General features: G+C 41.4%; 1 protein-coding gene across 9 annotated transcripts in view; it reads right to left on the bottom strand.

Annotated features, from left to right (window-relative positions):
- USH1C (USH1 protein network component harmonin) overlaps positions 1–20,127 on the bottom strand; it is a 104,081-nt gene that overhangs the window by 69,061 nt on the left and 14,893 nt on the right. For all 9 annotated transcript variants that reach the window (XM_043548946.1, XM_043548943.1, XM_043548944.1 and 6 more), the window contains exons 3-8: positions 18,317–18,460; positions 17,846–17,984; positions 4,683–4,791; positions 4,543–4,567; positions 3,686–3,743; positions 2,250–2,353 (exon numbers count right to left, since the gene is read on the bottom strand). In XM_043548946.1, coding sequence (XP_043404881.1) covers positions 2,250–2,353; positions 3,686–3,743; positions 4,543–4,567; positions 4,683–4,791; positions 17,846–17,984; positions 18,317–18,460 — 579 coding nt within the window. The remainder of the gene's footprint in view (positions 1–2,249; positions 2,354–3,685; positions 3,744–4,542; positions 4,568–4,682; positions 4,792–17,845; positions 17,985–18,316; positions 18,461–20,127) is intronic.

Below are 20,127 nucleotides of genomic sequence, written 5' to 3'. Positions count from 1 at the left end.
GTATAAAAAGTACTTCCGTGCATCATAAAAAGGCTTAATGGGTATTTTATTATAGGTATATGGTACAATTGAGGGAATATGATAAATCATAAATGCTAACATCACATCTACATGGTGGACCTGATTCTCCACTCACAACCAATTTACACTTGGGTAACTCCACTGATTTTACGATTGCTCCTAATTTACACAAGTACAAATAAGAGAATCATGCCCAGTCAGAATAAACTTTTTTTTTTCAAACTCATCCCATCTGTGCAACTGTAACTCCAACAGACCCCAGTCGTCGGTGGGCGGGATAGAATTGGGGACCTCTGGAGCTTAGTGCATGAGCCTCTACCGGAAGAACTAAAAGCCAACTGCCTGTTAGCTCAGGCTGTAGAGCAGACTCATTAACCTCTCTCTAAGTGGTCTTGGTGCCACTAGATGGGACAGAACACCACATCCAGAAGGTGTGTGGGTTACACAATGCTTTGCCATATAACCTTCTATTATCATTCTTTCTAATTATCTGATTTAAATTTTGTAAATCATACTATCATGGAAAGGGATGGTTCTTTTTAAAATAAATGTTATGTTCTGATTGCAGAATCATTTTGGGTGGGGATAGAAAGATTAACCCCTTTACTGCTGCTACCAGCATTTAAAAAAAAAAATCTATAGATCAAGACATACTATACCACATATGTTCAGCAGCGGCAGTAAATGATCCCCAATAATAAGGTAACTGATCATCTGTGAAATTAAGAATAATCCTTGAACAGTTCTTTGTTAGGGTATGTCTACACTATGAGCTGCGGGTGTGACTCCCAGCTCAAGGAGACATACCCACACTAGCTCTGATTGAGCTAGTATGCTACAAACAGGGTAGCTATGAGACCGTGAGCAGCTCAAGGGATAACTGCCCCAAGTACATTCCCGTCTGAGACCCCAGGCACATACTCGTGGCAGCTAGCCTTTCCTGTGGCTTGTGCCACCCTGGCTACACTCTATTTTTAGTGCGCTAGCTCGATCAGAGTGAACGTGAATATTTCTCCTTGAGCTGTGAATCACACACCCCCCCAGCTTGAAGTACAGATATACCCTTAAGCATGAAAAAGAGGTCAGCGTATTTATTAAGCTTTTTCTGACCAAAAAAAAAATCACATTCAGTGCAAGCGCACAAGATCATAGAGAATATTAAAAGATGTTAAGTATGGCGCCTGTCTGGCTAAGAGCTGGTCTGTACACAAACTTGCACCAAAATAATTATATGAGTTTTAAATCATACTTTTTGTTTTTTCAGTGCAAGTCTTGGGGTAGGAACTCATTTTTGAATAAAAGTGCCCTATTTTGATTTTGCTTAAATCGATTTAAAAAAAAAGTGTGAATTAAGACCAACTGAGTAATTTTGGTGCCAAAAGTAGGATGGAGAGCTTTGGAAAGAGTGAATCACATTATGAATAAGGGCTGTAAGAAACTTGTGATTTTTTTTTTTTGGTTCAAAAGTTGCAGTCACAGTTTGTTAAAGTTGCAGTTTGGGTACATTCTTCCCAGGATTGCAGCCTGCTTTCCAAAGCAGGGCAGCAGCACAGAAGAGAAGCTTGGCTCTCAAAGACAGATGGAGGGACAGCTGGGCCAAATTTGAATGGCAGTGTGACCCTGTGCACCGGGACAATGAAATCAATGGCCCTCAGGCACTTTTGAAAATTCCACTAGGCACCTATCTGCATCATTAGGTATATAAATACCCTTTAAAAATATCTAGCCCGTAGACACCTAAATAACGTACCTGCTTTTGAAATTTGGACTTAGGCTCCTAAGTCACTTACATGCTTTTTAAAATTTTACCCTTAGACACATACATTGTCAATAAAAATAAATAATTCTTTTCTTTTGATTTATAAGTAATTAAAAGAAAAAAAAAGTTCCTATACTATGTTCTAGGTGTCTTTTTGAAATAAGCTGGTCACATTTTCCATTTTGAACATGGTTAAACACAGATCAACAGTAGTTCTTTTGTAGTGACTTAAAGATGCACTAAATGGAGGTGCAGAATTTGGCAAGTAGACATTTATGCTGCAGTATTAAGTGTTTAAATAACACATTGTACAAAGGTATTCCCACATTTTTGTCAAAATATTAGCTTGTATGTATCTTGTGCTGATACTACACAACTAGGGGTGTAAACAAAGACTGTTCTGCATTTCTCACCCCACAAATTACCAATGTTTCTTGCAAACCATATTAAATGGGACTCATCTACAGACCTGCATCCCATGCCCCTTGAACCAATCAAACTAATGAAGACTTTCTTCTCTTTATTGTCCCTTCCTCCAGATGAAGCAAGTCCAGCAACACTGCCTTTTCCCTCCTATAGCAAAAGAAAGAAGGAGAAAAAGACTGCAGGCGAAATCCTGGCTTCACTGAAGCCAGTAGTAAACTCCCATTGATTTCAATGTGTCTGGATTTCACCCTACATATTTACAGGTTACGCTGCTATATAGTCCAAATTCAGACCCTATGTAAGGAGGAGCAAATACATTGACTTCAATGGAGCTGTGCCAGGACTGAATTTGGCTCTTTATCTATTCGAAGAGGATTATCACAACAGTCAAGATACATCTCAGGAGGAAAGTGGAGAAAAAGTTAAAGCAAGGGCATAAGAGAAAAATGATTAGCTTGTGCATATCATGACAAAAGTTGCCTAAAAGATATTTATTTGAGCTCACGAAAGCTTATGCTCAAATAAATTTGTTAGTCTCTAAGGTGCCACAAGTACTCCTTTTCTTTTTGCAGATACAGACTAACAGGGCTGCTACTCTGAAACGTAAAATATATTGATAGCCCTCATTACCTATTATTTTAAATGGAACCTTCCGTGATGTAAATCCAGGGAAAGCCAGTTATGGGCTTTCTTAGCACTGCTGTAACCCATGGATGTCATTCATAGACTTATTTGTTCTTCCATTAGTCTCCCACACTCTAGGAATTTTAACCTCTAACAGAGTCAGGGTATATCAAATAATCTATTAAAAATTATCTCTTGCAAAATAAAGCACTGGCTTGCTGAGTCACCAAACTCAACAGAAGTTATTGAGTCTATTGGTAAAAACATTTCATTTCTATCACACATTTTCTGTATTACCGCTTCTAGAGCTTTTAATTTTCATATTTGTCTGCTAAACTTTAGCAGTCTATTTACCATGTGCTCATCACCAGAGCAAAAATATACAAAAGTCTACATTTTTCAGGAGTAACTAGTGATATTGAATGTTCAAGCTGAGACCACCTGAGGGGGCTGATTTTCAGAAAGATTGAACATCTGCCTTCTGAAAAAATCAGGCCCCATTAAAAGCCATCTCAATTTAGGTACCCAAAAATGAAGGCACTCAAAACCACAAGTTACTTTTGAAAATGCAGGTGATGCTGTTTAGTTATGTTTTCTAACGATCAACCTCATCCACTCCCATTGAAGTTAATGGAAGCTTTTTCTATTGACTTCAGCAGGAGATGGATAAGGCCACATAGGAGCACACTGGTAGGACATTAATAGCTGTTTGTTTCAGATTTCACTTAACAGGTTTTTGTACCATAAAAATAAATGCAATCACTCAAAAGATAAGTACAGGGGGGAAAGGCAAGCTAAATATCGCTAAGTGTTCCCAGAGGGCATATTACTAAAATAAGATATTAGGTGTCTTACCCCAGAATCTGACACAAACTGATCCACAAATTGCCACTTAAGAGGCTCATCTGGAGAGCTAGAAGTAAAAAAAACTAAAATGGTTAAATATGATGAGGAAAATAGTTTAAAAATGATGAGTATATTGAATGTGGCTTCAATCCAGCCTTGTATTTTGATTCCACACATAAATGTAGGTACGATTGATAAAGAATTATACTGATTTTGTAGTCAAGTACTTAGACGTCTAAAGGACATCAGGTAAACATGCAATAATTTACATCAGTAAAGATGGAGGTAGAGCTGGTAAAAAAAACAACCTGTATAATTTAGCAAACTTTTTGAAAAATTATTGGTTTTTGGAAACTTTTTTCGGAAGTCAAAAAATCTCAACCAGTTTATACAGCAAGTCAAAACATCCCTCAAAAACCTAAAAGATTTTTTATCAGAACACCTCAGTTTCCCCCCACCCCCACTGAAATTCAAATTTTCAACAAAAGTCATCATAGATCAATCATGATTTTCAAAACTTCAGACAGCTTTAGACAGAGGCTGCTTCTAAAAAACAACCCCTGAAAGTTAGGAAGATGCAAGAACCTTGGAGCATTCTGCTAAGTGTGAATTTGGTGATGGAATTTGTCTGAGTTCCAGACTGATTCCACTGATAAATAAGTAAGCTTATCTTTCTGCATTAAGACCAGGAATCAGATGAGGCAGTATCCTGCCAAATCAGCCAATGTGTATCATTTTAATCATTGGTAAAGTTGGCCATTATCAACTTTCTAGAATATCAATGATAGATAAGAGATTGCAGAGGAAATGAAGAATCTAATTTGTATGTTGGATATGAAGTTAGAAAAGGGACTGATTGCGTTTACCTTTTGACAGGTATCATGCCGACATCTGCAAGAGAAAAATATGTCGGGTAAATCTTCCTGCAGATTATGAATTAGCTACATGACATTCTCTCTGTCACTGTGGGAATTGTAACAACCCGTGTGAATTTTGCATTACTTACGTCTTACTTTTATGGACACTATTTTCTTTGTGCGGATGAGATTTATTACTTCCTCGTGAGTGCATGAAGAGATGGAGTATCCATTTATCCGAACTATCTCATCTCCAATCTTAGAAATAAGAAATAGAAGGAAAATCTGTTATATGATTTGTTTAAAAAAGGAATCAGTGTAGAAAAGTCTCTAAGCAACTTGTGTAAACTGATAATCTCTCTGATGTAGAGGTCTTGTGACTGGGAAAAGAAATGTTTTGGATAGATAGCAGAATCCTTGAATACCTCTAGAATCTCAAGTAAAGTCCAGAGTGAGATTTAACATAAGAATATAAGAACGGTCATACAAGGTCAGACCAAAGGTCTACCTAGCCCAACAGGGGCCAATGCCAGGTCTCCCAGAGGGAATGAACAGAACAGTTAATCACCAAGTGATCCATCCCGTCACCCATTCCCAGCTTCTGGCAAACAGAGGCTACCAAGACCATCCCTGTCCATCCTAGCTAATAGCCATTGATAGACCTTATCCTGCAGTAATGAGCTGCCAAAATCTTAACAACGAGTTCCCTCCTCACCCCACGAAGGGGTCGTTGCCCACCCTCACCCCCGGGACTCCTGCCCCATCCAACCCCCCCGCATTCCTTGACGCCCCCCCAGGACCCCTGCCCCATCCACCCCCCTCCCCTGTCCCCTGACTGTCCCCAGAACTGGGCAGGAGGATCTCATGGGCCACCGGCGTGGGTGCCCACCCCACCCCTAAGAGCCACAGGCACCTGCCGGTGGGCGAGGTGGGGAGTCCCAGAGGTGCTTACTTGGGGCAGCTCCCAGGAAGCATCCGGCAGGTCCCTCTGGCTCCTAGGGGTGGGGGAGCGGCCACTCCCTCACTGATCACATCAAAAGTGGGGCCTTAGGGGCCGACTCCCTGGGTGCTCCGGGGCTGGAGCACCCACGGAGAAAATTTGGTGGGTGCAGAGCACCACCGGCAGCTCCCGGCCCCAGCTCACCTCACCTCCGCTCCACCTCCTCCCCTGAACGCACCGCCCTGCTCTGCTTCTCCGCTCCCTCCCCCCCGGCTTCCCGCGAATCAGCTGTTTGGCGGGAAGCCGGGGGAGGCTGAGAACAGGCGGCGGCTTCGCGCTCAGGCCTAGGGAGGCGGAGGTGAGCTGGGGCGGGGAGCGGTTCCCCTGTGCCCCCCCCCCCCCCGATTACCTGCTGCGGCGTGGGCAGCACTCCTCGTGCCCCTCCCCCACACGCCAGCTCACCTCCGCCTCCCTGGGCCTGAGTGGGAAGCCGCGGCCTGCTTCTCAGCCTGCCCCAGCTTCCCACGCGAACAGCTGATTCGCTGGAAGCCTGGGGGGGTGGAGAAGCAGAGCGGGGCGGCGCGTTCAAGGGAGGGGGCGGAGCAGAGGTGAGCTGGGGCCGAGGGGTGGGGCAGGGTGCTGCCGGTGAATGCTCTGCACCCACCAAATTTTCCCCTTGGGGCTCCAAGGCTGGAGCACCCATGGAGTCGGTGCCTAAGGCGCCACTTTTGGCTGGTTAAATTTAGAAGCCCTTTTAGAACTGGTTGTCCCTCGTGGAACAACCGGTTCTAAAAGGGCTTCTAAATTTAACAACCAGTTCTAGCGAACCGGTGCGAACCTGCTCCAGCTCACCACTGCTATCCTCCATGAACTTATCTCGGTCTTTTTTAAACCCTGTTATAGTCTTGGCCTTCACAACATCCTCTGGCAAGGAGTTCCACAGGTTGATGGTGCATTGTATGAAAAAACACTTCCTTTTGTTTGTTTGTTTTAAATTTGCTGCCTATTAATTTCATTTGGTGACCCCTAGTCCCTTGTGTTATGAGGAAGAGTAAATAACACTTCCTTATTTACTTTCTCCACACCAGTCATGATTTTATAGACCTCTATCATACCCCCCTTAGTCATCGATTTCCAAGCTGAAAAGTTCCAGTCATATTAATCTCTCCTCATATGGCAGCCACTCTATACCCCTAGTCATTTCTGTTCCCCTTTTCTGAACCTTTTCCAATTCCAATACATCCTTTTTGAGATGGAGCGACCACATCTGCATGCAATATTCAAGATGTGGGCGTACAATGAATTTATGTAGAGGCAATTTGATATTTTTTCGTCTTATTATCTATCCCTTTCTTAATGATTCCCAACATTCTGTTTGCTTTTTTACGGCCGCTGCACATTGAGAGGATGGTTTCAGAGAACTATCCACAATGACTCAAGATCTCTTTCTTGAGTGGTAACAGCTAATTTAGCCCCCATCATTTTATATGTATAGTCGGGATTATGTTTTCCAATGTGCATTACTTTGCATTTATCAACATTGAATTTCATCTGCCATTTTGTTGCCCAGTCACCCAGTTTTGAGAGTTCCTTTTGTATCTCTTCGCAGTCTGCCTGGGACTTAACTATCTTGAGAGTTTTGTATCATCTGCAAATTGCCACCTCACTGTTCACCCCTTTTTCCAGATCATTTATGAATATGTTGAATAGGACTGGTCCCAGTACAGACCCCTGGGGGACACCACTATTTACCTCTCTCCATTCTGAAAACTGACCATTTATACCTACCCTTTGTTTCCTATCTTTTAACAAGTTACCAATCCATTAGAGGACCTTCCCTCTTATCCCATGACAGCTTAATTTGATTAAGAGCCTTTGGTGAGGGACCTCGACAAAGGCTTTCTGTTTGTTTTGGATCAATTGAAACAGTTTGTTATCACAAAATTAAAAATATTTTGTTCTGATTTCAACTCTTTATATTATTATGTAAATATATAAGAATTTTATAATATAATAAAATAAATTTCAAAACAAAGTCGTTTTGAATAAAAAAGTCAAAATATCTTATTCTAATAAGGTCAAAACAGAACATTTTAACCTTATTGGAAAACTTCTTTTGCAATATTTTTCAAAACAAAATTTGACCTGAGTCAACATGTCCCCACAAAAAGTTCTGATTTCAGTGAAACAGCATTTTCCAACAGAAAACCATTATGTTGAAAAATATTCAGCCAGCTCTATCACTAAGGCAGAGCTGTGTGAAAATGATCCATTGCTACTGTATTGCGTACATCCCTTTCCTGAACTGAAGCAGTCATCAAGTTGTCTTGGCCGTATTGCGGCTATTATGCATTGTACTAATTCAAACTGCATCCTTCATCTATTTTTCACTTTTTCACTTTCCTGGATCACCACCCACTTTTTTTGGTTCACAGGTCTCCAGATCCTGCAGAAAGAGTCCTGCACAATTCTCTGCCTTTCTTGCTTATGCATCCAAACATGGGTTTCTCCATGCTTATTCACATTGAAACTCTGGTCTGATGTGGCTAACATCAACCATAATGGGATGTAAAAATTTTCCTCTGCTTGATTCCAGGACCAATTCTACCCATGGTCCCATTAACACTCTCCCCTTAGGCAACTACAAACTAATCCTCAGTATAGAAGGGCATGCAAGTGACCATCAAGAAATGCTTTTACAACAAACTACCAACATTACTCCCTACTTCCAATGTATTTTGCCTGATCTCTACAAGCAACACAACTAAATTCCTTGGGTCTATTTCTTGTCTGGTCTTCCATGGCTGTCCCCATAAACTGATCTAATATGTATTACTGTTAATAATGACATTTATATAAAATGCGCCATTGAAATCAATGGAGCAGGACGGTGCTCTTACCATCAAAACTTTGTGTGGCGTTTTACAGAGAAGACATATGCACATATGGATTATTGTTTGTAGTGCCACCTATAATTAAGTTTGCTTCACACTTTCCATTTTAAGACCCTGTTTTCAGTTGCATGTAACTTTGACAAACAGCAACTGTTTGAGCTGAAATTTTCCATGCCAGGTGTCTGCCTGAGGCTGACTTTTGTGGTTGAAAGCTTCAGTAAAAATGGCTCAGCTGAGAGCAAAATTAGGGGAAAATATGTTGTTTCGTCAATGTTTAAAACAGTCATACAACTGTTTCATTTAGAAGCTCTTGCACCCCTATGATCTGGAGCAGGTATTGAACTTTGGAGCAGGGGGGTTACCCAGATGCTTAGTTGAGGTTTGTCACCCTGATTCCATCTGTTCCAGACATGCTCCATCACAGGGCTGCAGAGACTGAGCAGGACTTTGCCTTCAGTTGTTCTCCCCAGCTGCCTGAGGCTGCAGTGGTACCAGGCCCTGGAACTGAGAGCAGTTCTAAGTGCTCCTTTAGCTGATGCTCAGGCAGTGTGGAGAAGGCAGCAGCCTGTCTGCAATACAGAGATATAAGGAGTTTACAGGTCAGGAAGACAGACAGGTGGGAAGGGTGGGAGGAGCATCATCCATCCTGCACAGTGAATGAGGGAAGGAGCTTGTGGAAAAAATACTATGCAATCCTGTAAATAGAGATTGTATCATAATGCACACACATGAGGAGGCCACATTAAGGTTCCATAGGCAACCTTAACTCTGGCATTTCCTAACTTTTGAAAGCTTGACTTTATACCCTTAGCTTTCTTTTTATTGTAGGGAGATTTTTTTAAAAAAAAATTAATAACACAAGTCATTTTATTCAATGGGCCTGATTCTACCACTTTTACTCATACTGAGAATTATTCCTGATTTCACTGGGAGTAGAGTATGGTACTACTGCCATGCTTACTCATGTTGAAACTCTGGTCTGTTACGGCTATAAAGACTTAACTGCACAACCCTTCCTCTAATGGGTGAGGACATGCTCAGCTGTTTTCATTAATGGGACTCCTTGTGTCACTTTATCATGTATTCCTATGATAGCCTCCATGCAGCAAACCACATTTTATTTTGCCTCTAAAGTGCCGTGCTGTACAATAACAATAGCATACTCTGATAGACTGAGTGTAATTGCCTCCATCGTCTCATTATTGCTTTTTTTAAAACACTGATTGGATGATACAGTAGAGCAACAGAAGAACATAAAAATGAAAACATCAATTTCACACATAAAAGTACAGGATTCCTGAGGGAAATAAAGATGTTTTCACACACAGAATGGAAAAAATCCTGTCTGTTCACAACTATTAACTGATGTGCTTGCTCCACCTACTGGGCAAACAAAATCATCATCTAGGGGAAGATATGGGGCGGAATTTTCAAAAGGATCAGAACTGGCTTCATGCTGCTTTCACTGAAGTCAGTGGGAGTTTTCCTATGGGCTTTAATAGGAACAGAGCTAGGTCAGCACTCAGAGCTTTGGAAATCCCATCTGCAATAAAAAAAAAATTAAAATAGATGGAGCCTCCAGTCTGGTCACCTAAATTTTTGCAGGACTACTCACTACATGGTTCCCACTACTGCCTACTTGACCTGTTCTTAAATAATCTGACCCAGATTGCCTGACCCACATTAGGCTTGTGGAGGTATACATGACAGTTTAGCATACATGGCAGATACTCCGCGGCACCATTGCTCGCCACAGATGCAAAGCTATAGAGGGATGGGCCAGGGAGGGATGCCTAAGAGATAAATCTGAAGCGACATTAACTCATGTGGTCTCCTTCACTCTGAAAAATAAAGGAGGCTCTTGGGGAAGCAGTGGCTTGGATTAGCTCTGGCAGCATGACTGCAATGAGGCTGCACTGCTAAGGAATGCAGCAGGAGGGCTCAGAGATGATGTGAAGGCACAGGGCTTCTGTGCAAAGGGAGCTGGACTTGTGCAGAACCTCTGGAGTCTATGCAGATCCTTTGGGAAGGGGTCTGAGGAATCTTCAGGGAATCACTGCTTGTTTTAGGCAGGTGGGATAGGTGAGTGATCCCTGCCCTCCAGCGGAATGATTCTAGGAAAGCTCAGTAATAGAATCTTTGCAAGGTTTTCACTCTTCTCAGTCCTGCCTCCCATGGCTATTTCTGTAGGTCAGGGTGATCCATTTAACCGTAAACATGGTATTTGAATGTCTTTGGACTTTTGGGTTTATCCCATGTATAATCTTTACAAAATAAACAATTTCCATTTAGAATAAGTTATTTTCTATTGGGTTAAATGGAGCCTTGGTGAGAATCAAGATAAATCAGTCCAAAATAAAAAGAATTCAGGCCTAGTGCTACACAAAATATCCTCACAGCCTTGTGAGCCTTGCAAGTTGCAGAAAACTGTAGTTCATAGAAATCCAGTATATTCAGAGAAAGGATGAACCTAGTGTGATGGAGTGCAATGCCACAGTGAAAAATCTCAGTTCTGTGGTAGCACACTGCAGAGCCACTTAGAGTTTGGTCTGGCCTAAACAGAATTTTTGCACTAGTATCACTCATGTCAATTAGAGGTGCGATTTTTGTTTCAACTGCTCTTGACAGTCCTCTGCCACTTCTGGTTTTGCAGCTCCAGTTCTACTGGTGCATCAAATCCCTGAGGGCCATGCTAGTTTATTTTCCTCCTATTTAGCTGCCATCCCTGGTAAAGGTAGCTAGGAGAGGGGTCCTCCTTGTCTCCAGTTGCATTTTCAGATCTCCAGCCTCTTCACACAATGCACAATATGGGAGTGTTCCTAAGAGAGGGGATGTAGGGCAATAGCTGGGGACTCCCTATATTCTGGCTATTCCTGGCTGCTGGACTGGCCCAAATTAGGGCAACCTTCAGGCTACTTTAATCTGCATTAGGGGTCAAAATGGCCCCTAGCTGCTTCTAGATCAGGAGAGGTGCAAAGGTGATGTAAAGTTACTTCTCCTTGAGCCCTCTGTTATGCTTAACTCAAGAAGAGGGATAACCTGACCTACTTGTGTTTCAACTCTGATTTACAAGGACCAATTGTAAGGGTGAAAGTCGTTCACTTTCCATGCATATTCTGCCCTTGGCGTCTCTGATCAGATTGTAAACAAAGCTCTGCATTCCCAATTTTGATGATGCTTTTCATGACATAGAGCAGTGGTTCTCAAATTTTTGTATTGGTGACCCTTTCACACAGCAAGCCTCTGAGTATGACCCTCCTTATAAATTAAAAACGGGGGTTTTAATTTAATTTTTATTTAACGGGGGCTTGGAGCTGTCAGCCCCACATATGGCCTGCTCAGGGCTGACAGCCCCATGGAGCCGACAGCTTGTGACCCCCCTGAGGTACCGTGACCCCCCTGAGGTTCCATGACCCCTAGTTTGAAAACCCCTGACATAAAGGCTTCAAACTGGAATCAGAATCACCAACACTTTTTCACATAGACCACAAAATCACCATCTGACTGTAACAATTTTCAGTCACCAGTGGCTGTGGTCAAATCAAAATCAGTGACCTAGAGATTAAAGTCTTCATTATCCCATTACAAATCCCCTTACAAATCCCCTGAGTCAACAAGACCCCATTTTAATTGATTCATGGTCTTAAAACAAAATAAAAAACAATAATGCAGGTGTTTTCACTGAGTTTAAAGTAATAGCCCTGAAAGATATGCTTCAGGAATATATATTTTAGCACCTCCTGATTATTGTACATATTTAACCCAGTTATTAGTTAACATATTAAAAACTTTTCAGTCAATGGAACATTGCTTACACCAATGCTGAAACTGAGCCACTCTCTTTAAAAGATTGTATCTAGCCGTTCTAATGTAGATTATTAGTTAGATAATCTACTCCTGTGAAATCTAATGCTGTGTTAGGAGATGCGTAGGCATATAGTGGCCCTACTTCAGGGTAGTCGTTATGGCCTGGAAAAAGGGGGAATGGCCAAACCGTTGCTGTGCTTTGGCTGTTTCATGAATTAAAGTCTTCAAATCAAGACTGGATGTCTTTTAAAAAGATATGCACTAGTTCCTCCACTAGTTCCTGGGCTCAATGCAGGAGTGGTGTGTAAATTCCTATAGCTTGGGTTATTCAAAAGGTCAGACCAGACAATCATAATGGTCCCTTCTGACCTTAAAATCTATTAATAGACTCCTATCAAAAAATGCACATTATTCTTAATATTGGTGGAAGTTATGTCTGCACACAGAGAGGACACACAGAGAGGAACTATTTAAATACTTTTTGAAAGGGTGAACATATGCTGAACGCTGGAAAGACGCCCTCATTTCAGCATTCCTTTACTTTCTTGTGTCATTATATTAGTTTGCTATTTGCTTTTGTTTTAATTCAACTTCCTTCTGATCTATTTCGAATCCTTACATGTTTGAGATCAGTAGCACAGTTTCAGGATACTGAAAGGTTAGTCTACTTCTTTATGGGGTTAAGTCACACTCAGGTGAGTCCACACCATCCTAGCCACTGAGGATGTAGAAGCCCTGTACACCAACATTCCACACAAAGATGGACTACAAGCCATTAGGAACGGTATCCCCGATAACATCATGGCAAACCTGGTGGCTGAACTTTGTGACTTTGTCCTCACCCACAACTATTTCACATTTGGGGACAATGTATACCTTCAAGTCAGCGGCACTGCTATGGATACCCGCATGGCCCCACAGTATGCCAACATTTTTGTGGCTGATTTAGAACAACGCTTCCTCAGCTCTCATATCCTAATGCCCCTACTCTACTTGCGCTACATTGATGACATCTTCATCATCTGGACCCATGAAAAAGAAGCCCTTGAGGAATTCCACCATGATTTCAACGATTTCCAACCCACCATCAACCTCAGCCTGGACCAATCCACACAAGAGATCCCACTTCCTGGACACTACAGTGCTAATAAGCAATGGTCACATAAACACCACCCTATACCGGAAACCTACTGACCGCTATACTTACCTACATGCCTCCAGCTTTCATCCAAACCACATCACACGATCCATTGTCTACAATCAGGCTCAACTGCATTTGCTCCAATCCCTCAGACAGAGACAAACACCTACAAAATCTCTATCAAGCATTCTTAAAACTACAATACCCACCTGCTGAAGTGAAGAAACAGATTGACAGAGCCAGAAGAGTACCCAGAAGTCACCTACTACAGGACAGGCCCAACAGAAAAAGTAACAGAACTCCACTAGCCATCACCTACAGCCTGCAACTAAAACCTCTCCAGCGCATCATCAAGGATCTACAACCTATCCTGAAGGACGATCACTCACTCTCACAGACCCTGGGAGACAGGCCAGTCCTTGCTTACAGACAGCCCCCCAACCTGAAGCAAATACGCACCAGCAACCACACACCACACAACAAAAACACTAACCCAGGAACCTATCCTTGCAACAAATCCCGTTGCCAACTTTGTCCGCATATCTATTCAAGGGACACCATCATAGGACCTAATCACATCAGCCACACCATCAGGAGCTCGTTCACTTGCACATCTACCAATGTGATATATACCATGTGCCAGCAATGTCCCTCTGCCATGTACATTGGCCAAACCGGACAGTCTCTATGCAAAAGAATAAATGGACACAAATCAGACGTCAAGAATTATAACATTCAAAAACCATTCAGAGAACACTTCAACCTCCCTGGACACTCAATTACAGACCTAAAAGAAGTGGCAATTCTTCAACAAAAATACTTCAAAAGCAGACTCCAACGAGAATCTGCAGAACTGGAATTAATTTTCAAACTGGACACCATCAAATTAGGCTTGAATAAAGACTGGGAGTGGATGGGTCATCACACAAACAAAAAATTATTTCCCCATGCTCATTTGTTAGTCTCTAAGGTGCCACAAGTCCTCCTTTTCTTTTCCCCCTACTGTTACTCACACCTTCTTGTCAACTGTTTGAAATGGGCTATCCTGATTATAACTACAAACATTTTTTTTCCTCCTGCTGATAACAGCCCACCTTAAGTGATTTGTCTCGTTAGAGTTGGTATGGCAACTCCCATCTTTTCATGTTCTCTGTATATATCTTCCTACTGTATATTCCACTCCATGCATCTGATGTAGTGGGTTTTAGCCCACGAAAGCTTATGCCCAAATAAATTTGTTAGTCTCTAAAGTGCCACAAGTACGCCTCATTCTTTTTGCTGATGCAGACTAACATGGCTACCACTCTGAAACCAAGGTTCTAGGTTGTCTCAGAATGGCTCTTGCCATTCTAGTAGTAATGCTAAAGCCCTGACTTACAAAACCAAGGAAGTTCAGAATTAAGACTGATACCACAATGTTTTTATGTCCCATTGAGCCCAATTATTACAGCATGTAGCATCTCTCATTAAAGAGGTAATGTAATGATGGGATATCTGACCAAGTTTTCAGTTTCCTTCTCTATTACCTTACATCTTGTGTAGTCATTTACAACATGCAAAGTGAGAGTGCCGTGTGTGTAAAATGGAGCGGCAGTATCTTTTCAAGGTGCAAGGCAATGGAGAATTAGGTTGTATAGTGCATACTATATACTTGTCAACACATCCAATGCATTGTAGAAAAATTCCTAATAAAGGCTGTAACAGCATGAAGTTAGATAATACCTTTATTTTGCCTTTACATTTCAAGAAAGAGAACTTGTGTCATGATTAAAATAAGATAGTCATGTCGACCATTTCAAATTTCTGTTTTTGTATATTTCTTCTCCTTTCATTATTCATACTAATCTCAAAACCTTTCTTTTCAAGAGAATCCTCATAGATATGAGTATCTGAGAAAGCAGCACAAAACAGAGAAGAAACAATAAAACATGAAAAGGATAAATGCCCCTCATTCAGAAAAATCAAAAAGTCATAGAAAAAAGGTCAAAACTTCAAATGTTTCAGTCAAATTCATTGACTATACAAACATTTAGAAATGCAGAAACCACTTCAAGGAATAATCATCATGAGAAATGAATTAGGATAAAAAAAAGGGGGCTAAAACTGATTTTATGATAAAAGATCATTAAACCTTTTCTCAGACTGCATTTTTGGAATAAAAAAGTGTAGAGATTTAGCTAAATAATGCAGATGGGTGAAATTTCAGAAGCAGTTGGCTTTACCATGAGACAGCAATTTAGAACAATGAACAGCCTGTCAATTCTCCTTATTCACTTGGTTTTAGAAAGTGGCTAGTGCCGCCTATTATGGAGGCACCTTAAGCTGATCCTTACCACATAATATCAACAAACCCAAGCAAGACAGTTAGATTAGCAGCAAAACACCATCTGTTCATATTAATACATATAATTGAAGTCTAACACATTCACAGTAACATATTCAGGGATCTTTTTTTTCTTTATTCACACTTTGTGTCTGAGAAACAGAAATGGAGTTCTGAACTACTGTGTGCTTGGTACAACCTGGCTCAGAGCTCCTGCGAAGACTCACAAGAGACAATGAATCAATGTGGAATACTAGGGCAGTCAAATATTAGGTGAAGCTATTGCTGCCCTTCCCACTTGCACTTTCACCAAGAAGAATGAATGGGTTGCCTTAACAAGCTTCGATCTTCCAAGAGCACAGCATCTGAGTGCATTTCCGAATCAAGGTTGGCTGAAAACAACCTTACCTAGACTGCATCAAATGACTGGTATTGGTTTAAGACAACTGGTGAATAGGAGACAAGTGATTAGTAGCACTACATGAATGTGTTAGTTCGACAGCTTATATAGTTGCCATTAAGTTCATTACTGTTCAGTCACATTAGTATCTTCCAGATGTGACTGTCCTCTGTCTTGCTTTCCCTGTTCTTGCAATGAATGAAGAGGAGAGTGAGAACACTTCGAATGAACTGACCACAGGTTGAGAATGTGTCAGCTGTCCACTCTCCCCTTTCTGAATGTCTAGAGCAGCTCACACGGCTAGGTCCTGAATGATAGATTAAGATCTGCTTCTGGTATTCCTCTCCTAGCAAATTCCTGATGGAGAAGTGAGTTGTTGATTGACCACAGTCCACAACAAGTGTGCCTCAGGCTTGTATCTCTTGGCAAATTTTTCTGCACCAGCCATGAAGGAGAGCTACAAAATTAAGATCTTGGAGCTGAATCACTTTCTCTATATCAGTAGATGGGACTAATCTAACAGTGACTCTGGTTTAGTAGATGGATATATATACACACACACGAACATTTGTTTAAAATCTTTAAAAAAAAAAAAAAAAAAAGTCTCTGGGTGAGTTACCTGAATTGGGCAGGCCAATTGTGACTACATGTAGCCTGTGATGCATATGAATCTTCAGGAAAGTGATTGTAAGAAGGTGCACTATTTTATTTTATTCCATTTAAATATCAAATTAAGAAGTACCTAATCTGATGCATTTGGGGCAAATATTAAATATAATCCATAGAAGCCAGCACGTCCAGCAACTTATTCCCCTCATAATCAAAATTAGCCAGAAAAAATAAATCAGCAACACTCCATCCTACTCACAAACATCTACGCTAACCGCACTCCCCTCCAGTTAGATAGTTTAAGCATTCTTATTTCTGATACGGAGAGGTCCAGCATATGGCTTAATAGACATTTTCATTCACAATTTTCTCTCTTTCACCCAGTTACGATGTATGTGTGAACAAGGAGGAGGAACAAGAAATAATGCACATTTTTCTACTCTTCATTTGGTATTAGCCCCTTTTTCTTTGTAAATCACCACATCCATATTTTATGTCTTCAAAAGAACTGGTTTTACTGCATTATTTATCCCAGGCATTTATCCACAGAAGAAGCTATTATTATGTGTTTTTACAGTACCTAGTGCACTTGGGTTCTAACCTGATTGTTGCTTTTAGACATTACCACAGTATAAATATTAAACAATAGTAAGATATAAATGAAATTTAAAATTAAAATCTAATTGCATTTAAGAGATTATTTCCCTATTAGGCAAAATTTACATTTTTTAAATTGTTATTCCTGATTTTCATTGTTTATCCTTTATTTTAAGTGTTGTGTCCTACATTTATTAGGCTTTTCGCAACTTGAAAGGTTCTTATGTTTTCCAGTTAGAGAAGATCTTCTGTTGAATGTATTTTACATTTGGATATTGCTGGATATAAAGCGTGAATTCAGGTGCCTCACATAATCCTCCTTTTATGTCATTCTTCAGAACTGGCATATACAATCAAACATGAAAAAGAATTTTTGGTTTTCATAATAATAAGGGGTTGGGAGGAAGAGGAAAATATTAATAGCACTGGCTGATTTACCACATTTCATGAATTTGATTAAAAAGGAAAAAAAACTTAAAAGCGTAAATTCCTTAGTGACAGTTACATAAAGAGATTAAAGAACATTTCTGACTGGATTCTTTCCTCAGATCATAATAAGAGGGCTTGTTGCAGCAGTATGACCAAGAATGTGTTTTCGTACCTGAAGCCCAACACTGTCTGCTTGTCCACCTTTAATTAGTTGGGAGATAAAGAGGCCACAAGTAAATTCCAGTCCTCCTCGCACACTTATTCCAAGCCCTTCAGGATGCAAACGATCCAGTCTCACTTCCTTCAGCTTTCTGTAAATGTGGAATGTATCGCAATGAACAACAGTATGACAAGTTGTGACAACTGAAGCTTCATTTTAAGTATTTTTAGTTACTGCTTAAAATATTTTCAGTTGTCATGCTTAGACCTGAAAAGATAATATGTGACTAATATTTTCAACAGACACATTTCAGTCCAAACAATAAATTCAGTCCCCAAAGAACTACATCTAAGACAACTTCAGTGTCTGTGATAGCATGCACAGGATATAGATATTTTATTCCTCAAAACGTGGCTGAATAAATTACTTTTCAATCAAGAATTCCTGCTTGTGTTCATGTGACCTACATTGTTCTACATGTACCTTGATCGTTTAGGCGTCAGCTGATCATATTCCACCTGATGTTTTAATGGGATAAGGGGACGGATGGCGTCAAACAGTGGCAATCTACTTGGTTCATTAATCACAAGCTTTAGGTCCCCTACCAGTACTGGGAGATTCATGGATCTATAAAAATACATTGAGAAAACAGGACTGGGTGATCAAAATACTAACAAGATTATATTTGCTGTTTGTAACTCATACTAAAACTGGATTTTATGAGAGAGAGAGATTTGTTTAAAAGGTTCTTTACGTAGTTCAAGACCAATCGTAAGCAAGGGATATGTTTTTCCTGTATCATTTAAAAATAAAGCTAGTGTAAAGATATTTTTCTAATTCAAGTAAATTCATGTCCACATTGTCTGTGTAATTCTTTAATCCACAAATGTCTTGTCAATACTGTAAGGAAGACATCTTTATTTAGCTTTATTCTCAGAAATACCAACAGACCTATGTAAATCTTTGGTCATGACATTCAAAAGCAGGTAAACTTCTTCACCAGGTTTTAGATTTCATTTCAAGCCTGAAACTCTGCCCACATTTGCAAACCCTTTTCGTGAACCTGGGCCATGTTGTCAGCAAACTTCTTCTCTCCATGGATTCAGGAGATAGATGTATAAGTTGCAATCCCAAAAAGCCACATGGAACTGAGTAGTTGCAGCTAAGTATGGTTTGAATTTCCAGCTCATTTGAACTCAAAACAAAGTGAAATTCATTGGCGGTTAAATCACATAACTATATCAGAGGTGGGCAAACTATGGCCTGCAGGCCACATCCGGCCCATGGGATCGTCCTGCTCAGCCCCTGAGCCTCGCCCGCCTCCCTTCCCCCACCGGCCCCTCTCCCCTGCAGCCTCAGCGCGCCACACCGCCAGCGCTCCGGGCCACCGCTCCTGCTGGACAGTGTGGCTGGCTGCGGCGGGGCTGTGAGCTCCTGCTGCTCTGAACAGCATGGTAAGGGGGGTGGGGGTTGGATGGGGCGGAGGTTCGGGGGGGGCAGTCAGGGGATGGGGAACAGGGGGGTTGAATAGGCATAGGAGTCCCGGGGTGGGGGGGGCTGTCAGGGCACGGGGGTGTGGATAGGGGTCGGGGCAGTCAGGGAACAGGGAGCAGGGGGCAGTTGGATGAGGCAGAATTTGGGGGGGGGGTGGTCAGGGGACGCGGGGTAGGATAGGGGGTTGGGTCCCGGGGATGATTAGGGGCAGGGGTCCTGGGAGGGGGTGGTCAGGGGACAAGGAGCAGGGGGGATTGGATGGGTCGGGAGTTCTCAGGGGGGCAGTCAGGGGGTGGGAAGTGGGAGGGGGCAGGGCCAAGCTGTTTGGGGAGGCACAGCCTTCCCTACCCAGCCCTCCATACAGTTTCGCAACCCCGACGTGGCCCTCGGGCCAAAAAGTTTGCCCACCCCTGAACTATATAAGACAGTTGGAACCAGCATGAACAGAAAACTACTTATTTTCGTTGAGTTCCACCTAAGAGTTCTTGTTACTAACTTCATCAATTTTGAGACATAGTCATAGGGCCAGATTATGTTGTCATGTCACACCAGTGTGAATCTGGAACAACTCCATTGGCTTGAATGGAGCACAATAGACAACAGAACTTGGCCCATATCTACCTATTCACTATCAGGTATCTATCATCACAGTATTTAGGTACCCTGCATATTACTTTTCTTGATGTGCATGTAACCCACTAATATTAATAGAAACTAATACACATCATAATGGGATTATATCCCCAAATATTTAAACTTATTTGAAAGGAGTATTCAGAGAGAAACAAATCCTAGCTGTT

The sequence above is a fragment of the Chelonia mydas genome, chromosome 6 (assembly GCF_015237465.2).
Source record: "Chelonia mydas isolate rCheMyd1 chromosome 6, rCheMyd1.pri.v2, whole genome shotgun sequence".
NCBI lineage: Eukaryota > Metazoa > Chordata > Testudines > Cheloniidae > Chelonia > Chelonia mydas.
This window is presented reverse-complemented; position numbering and strand designations above follow the sequence as displayed.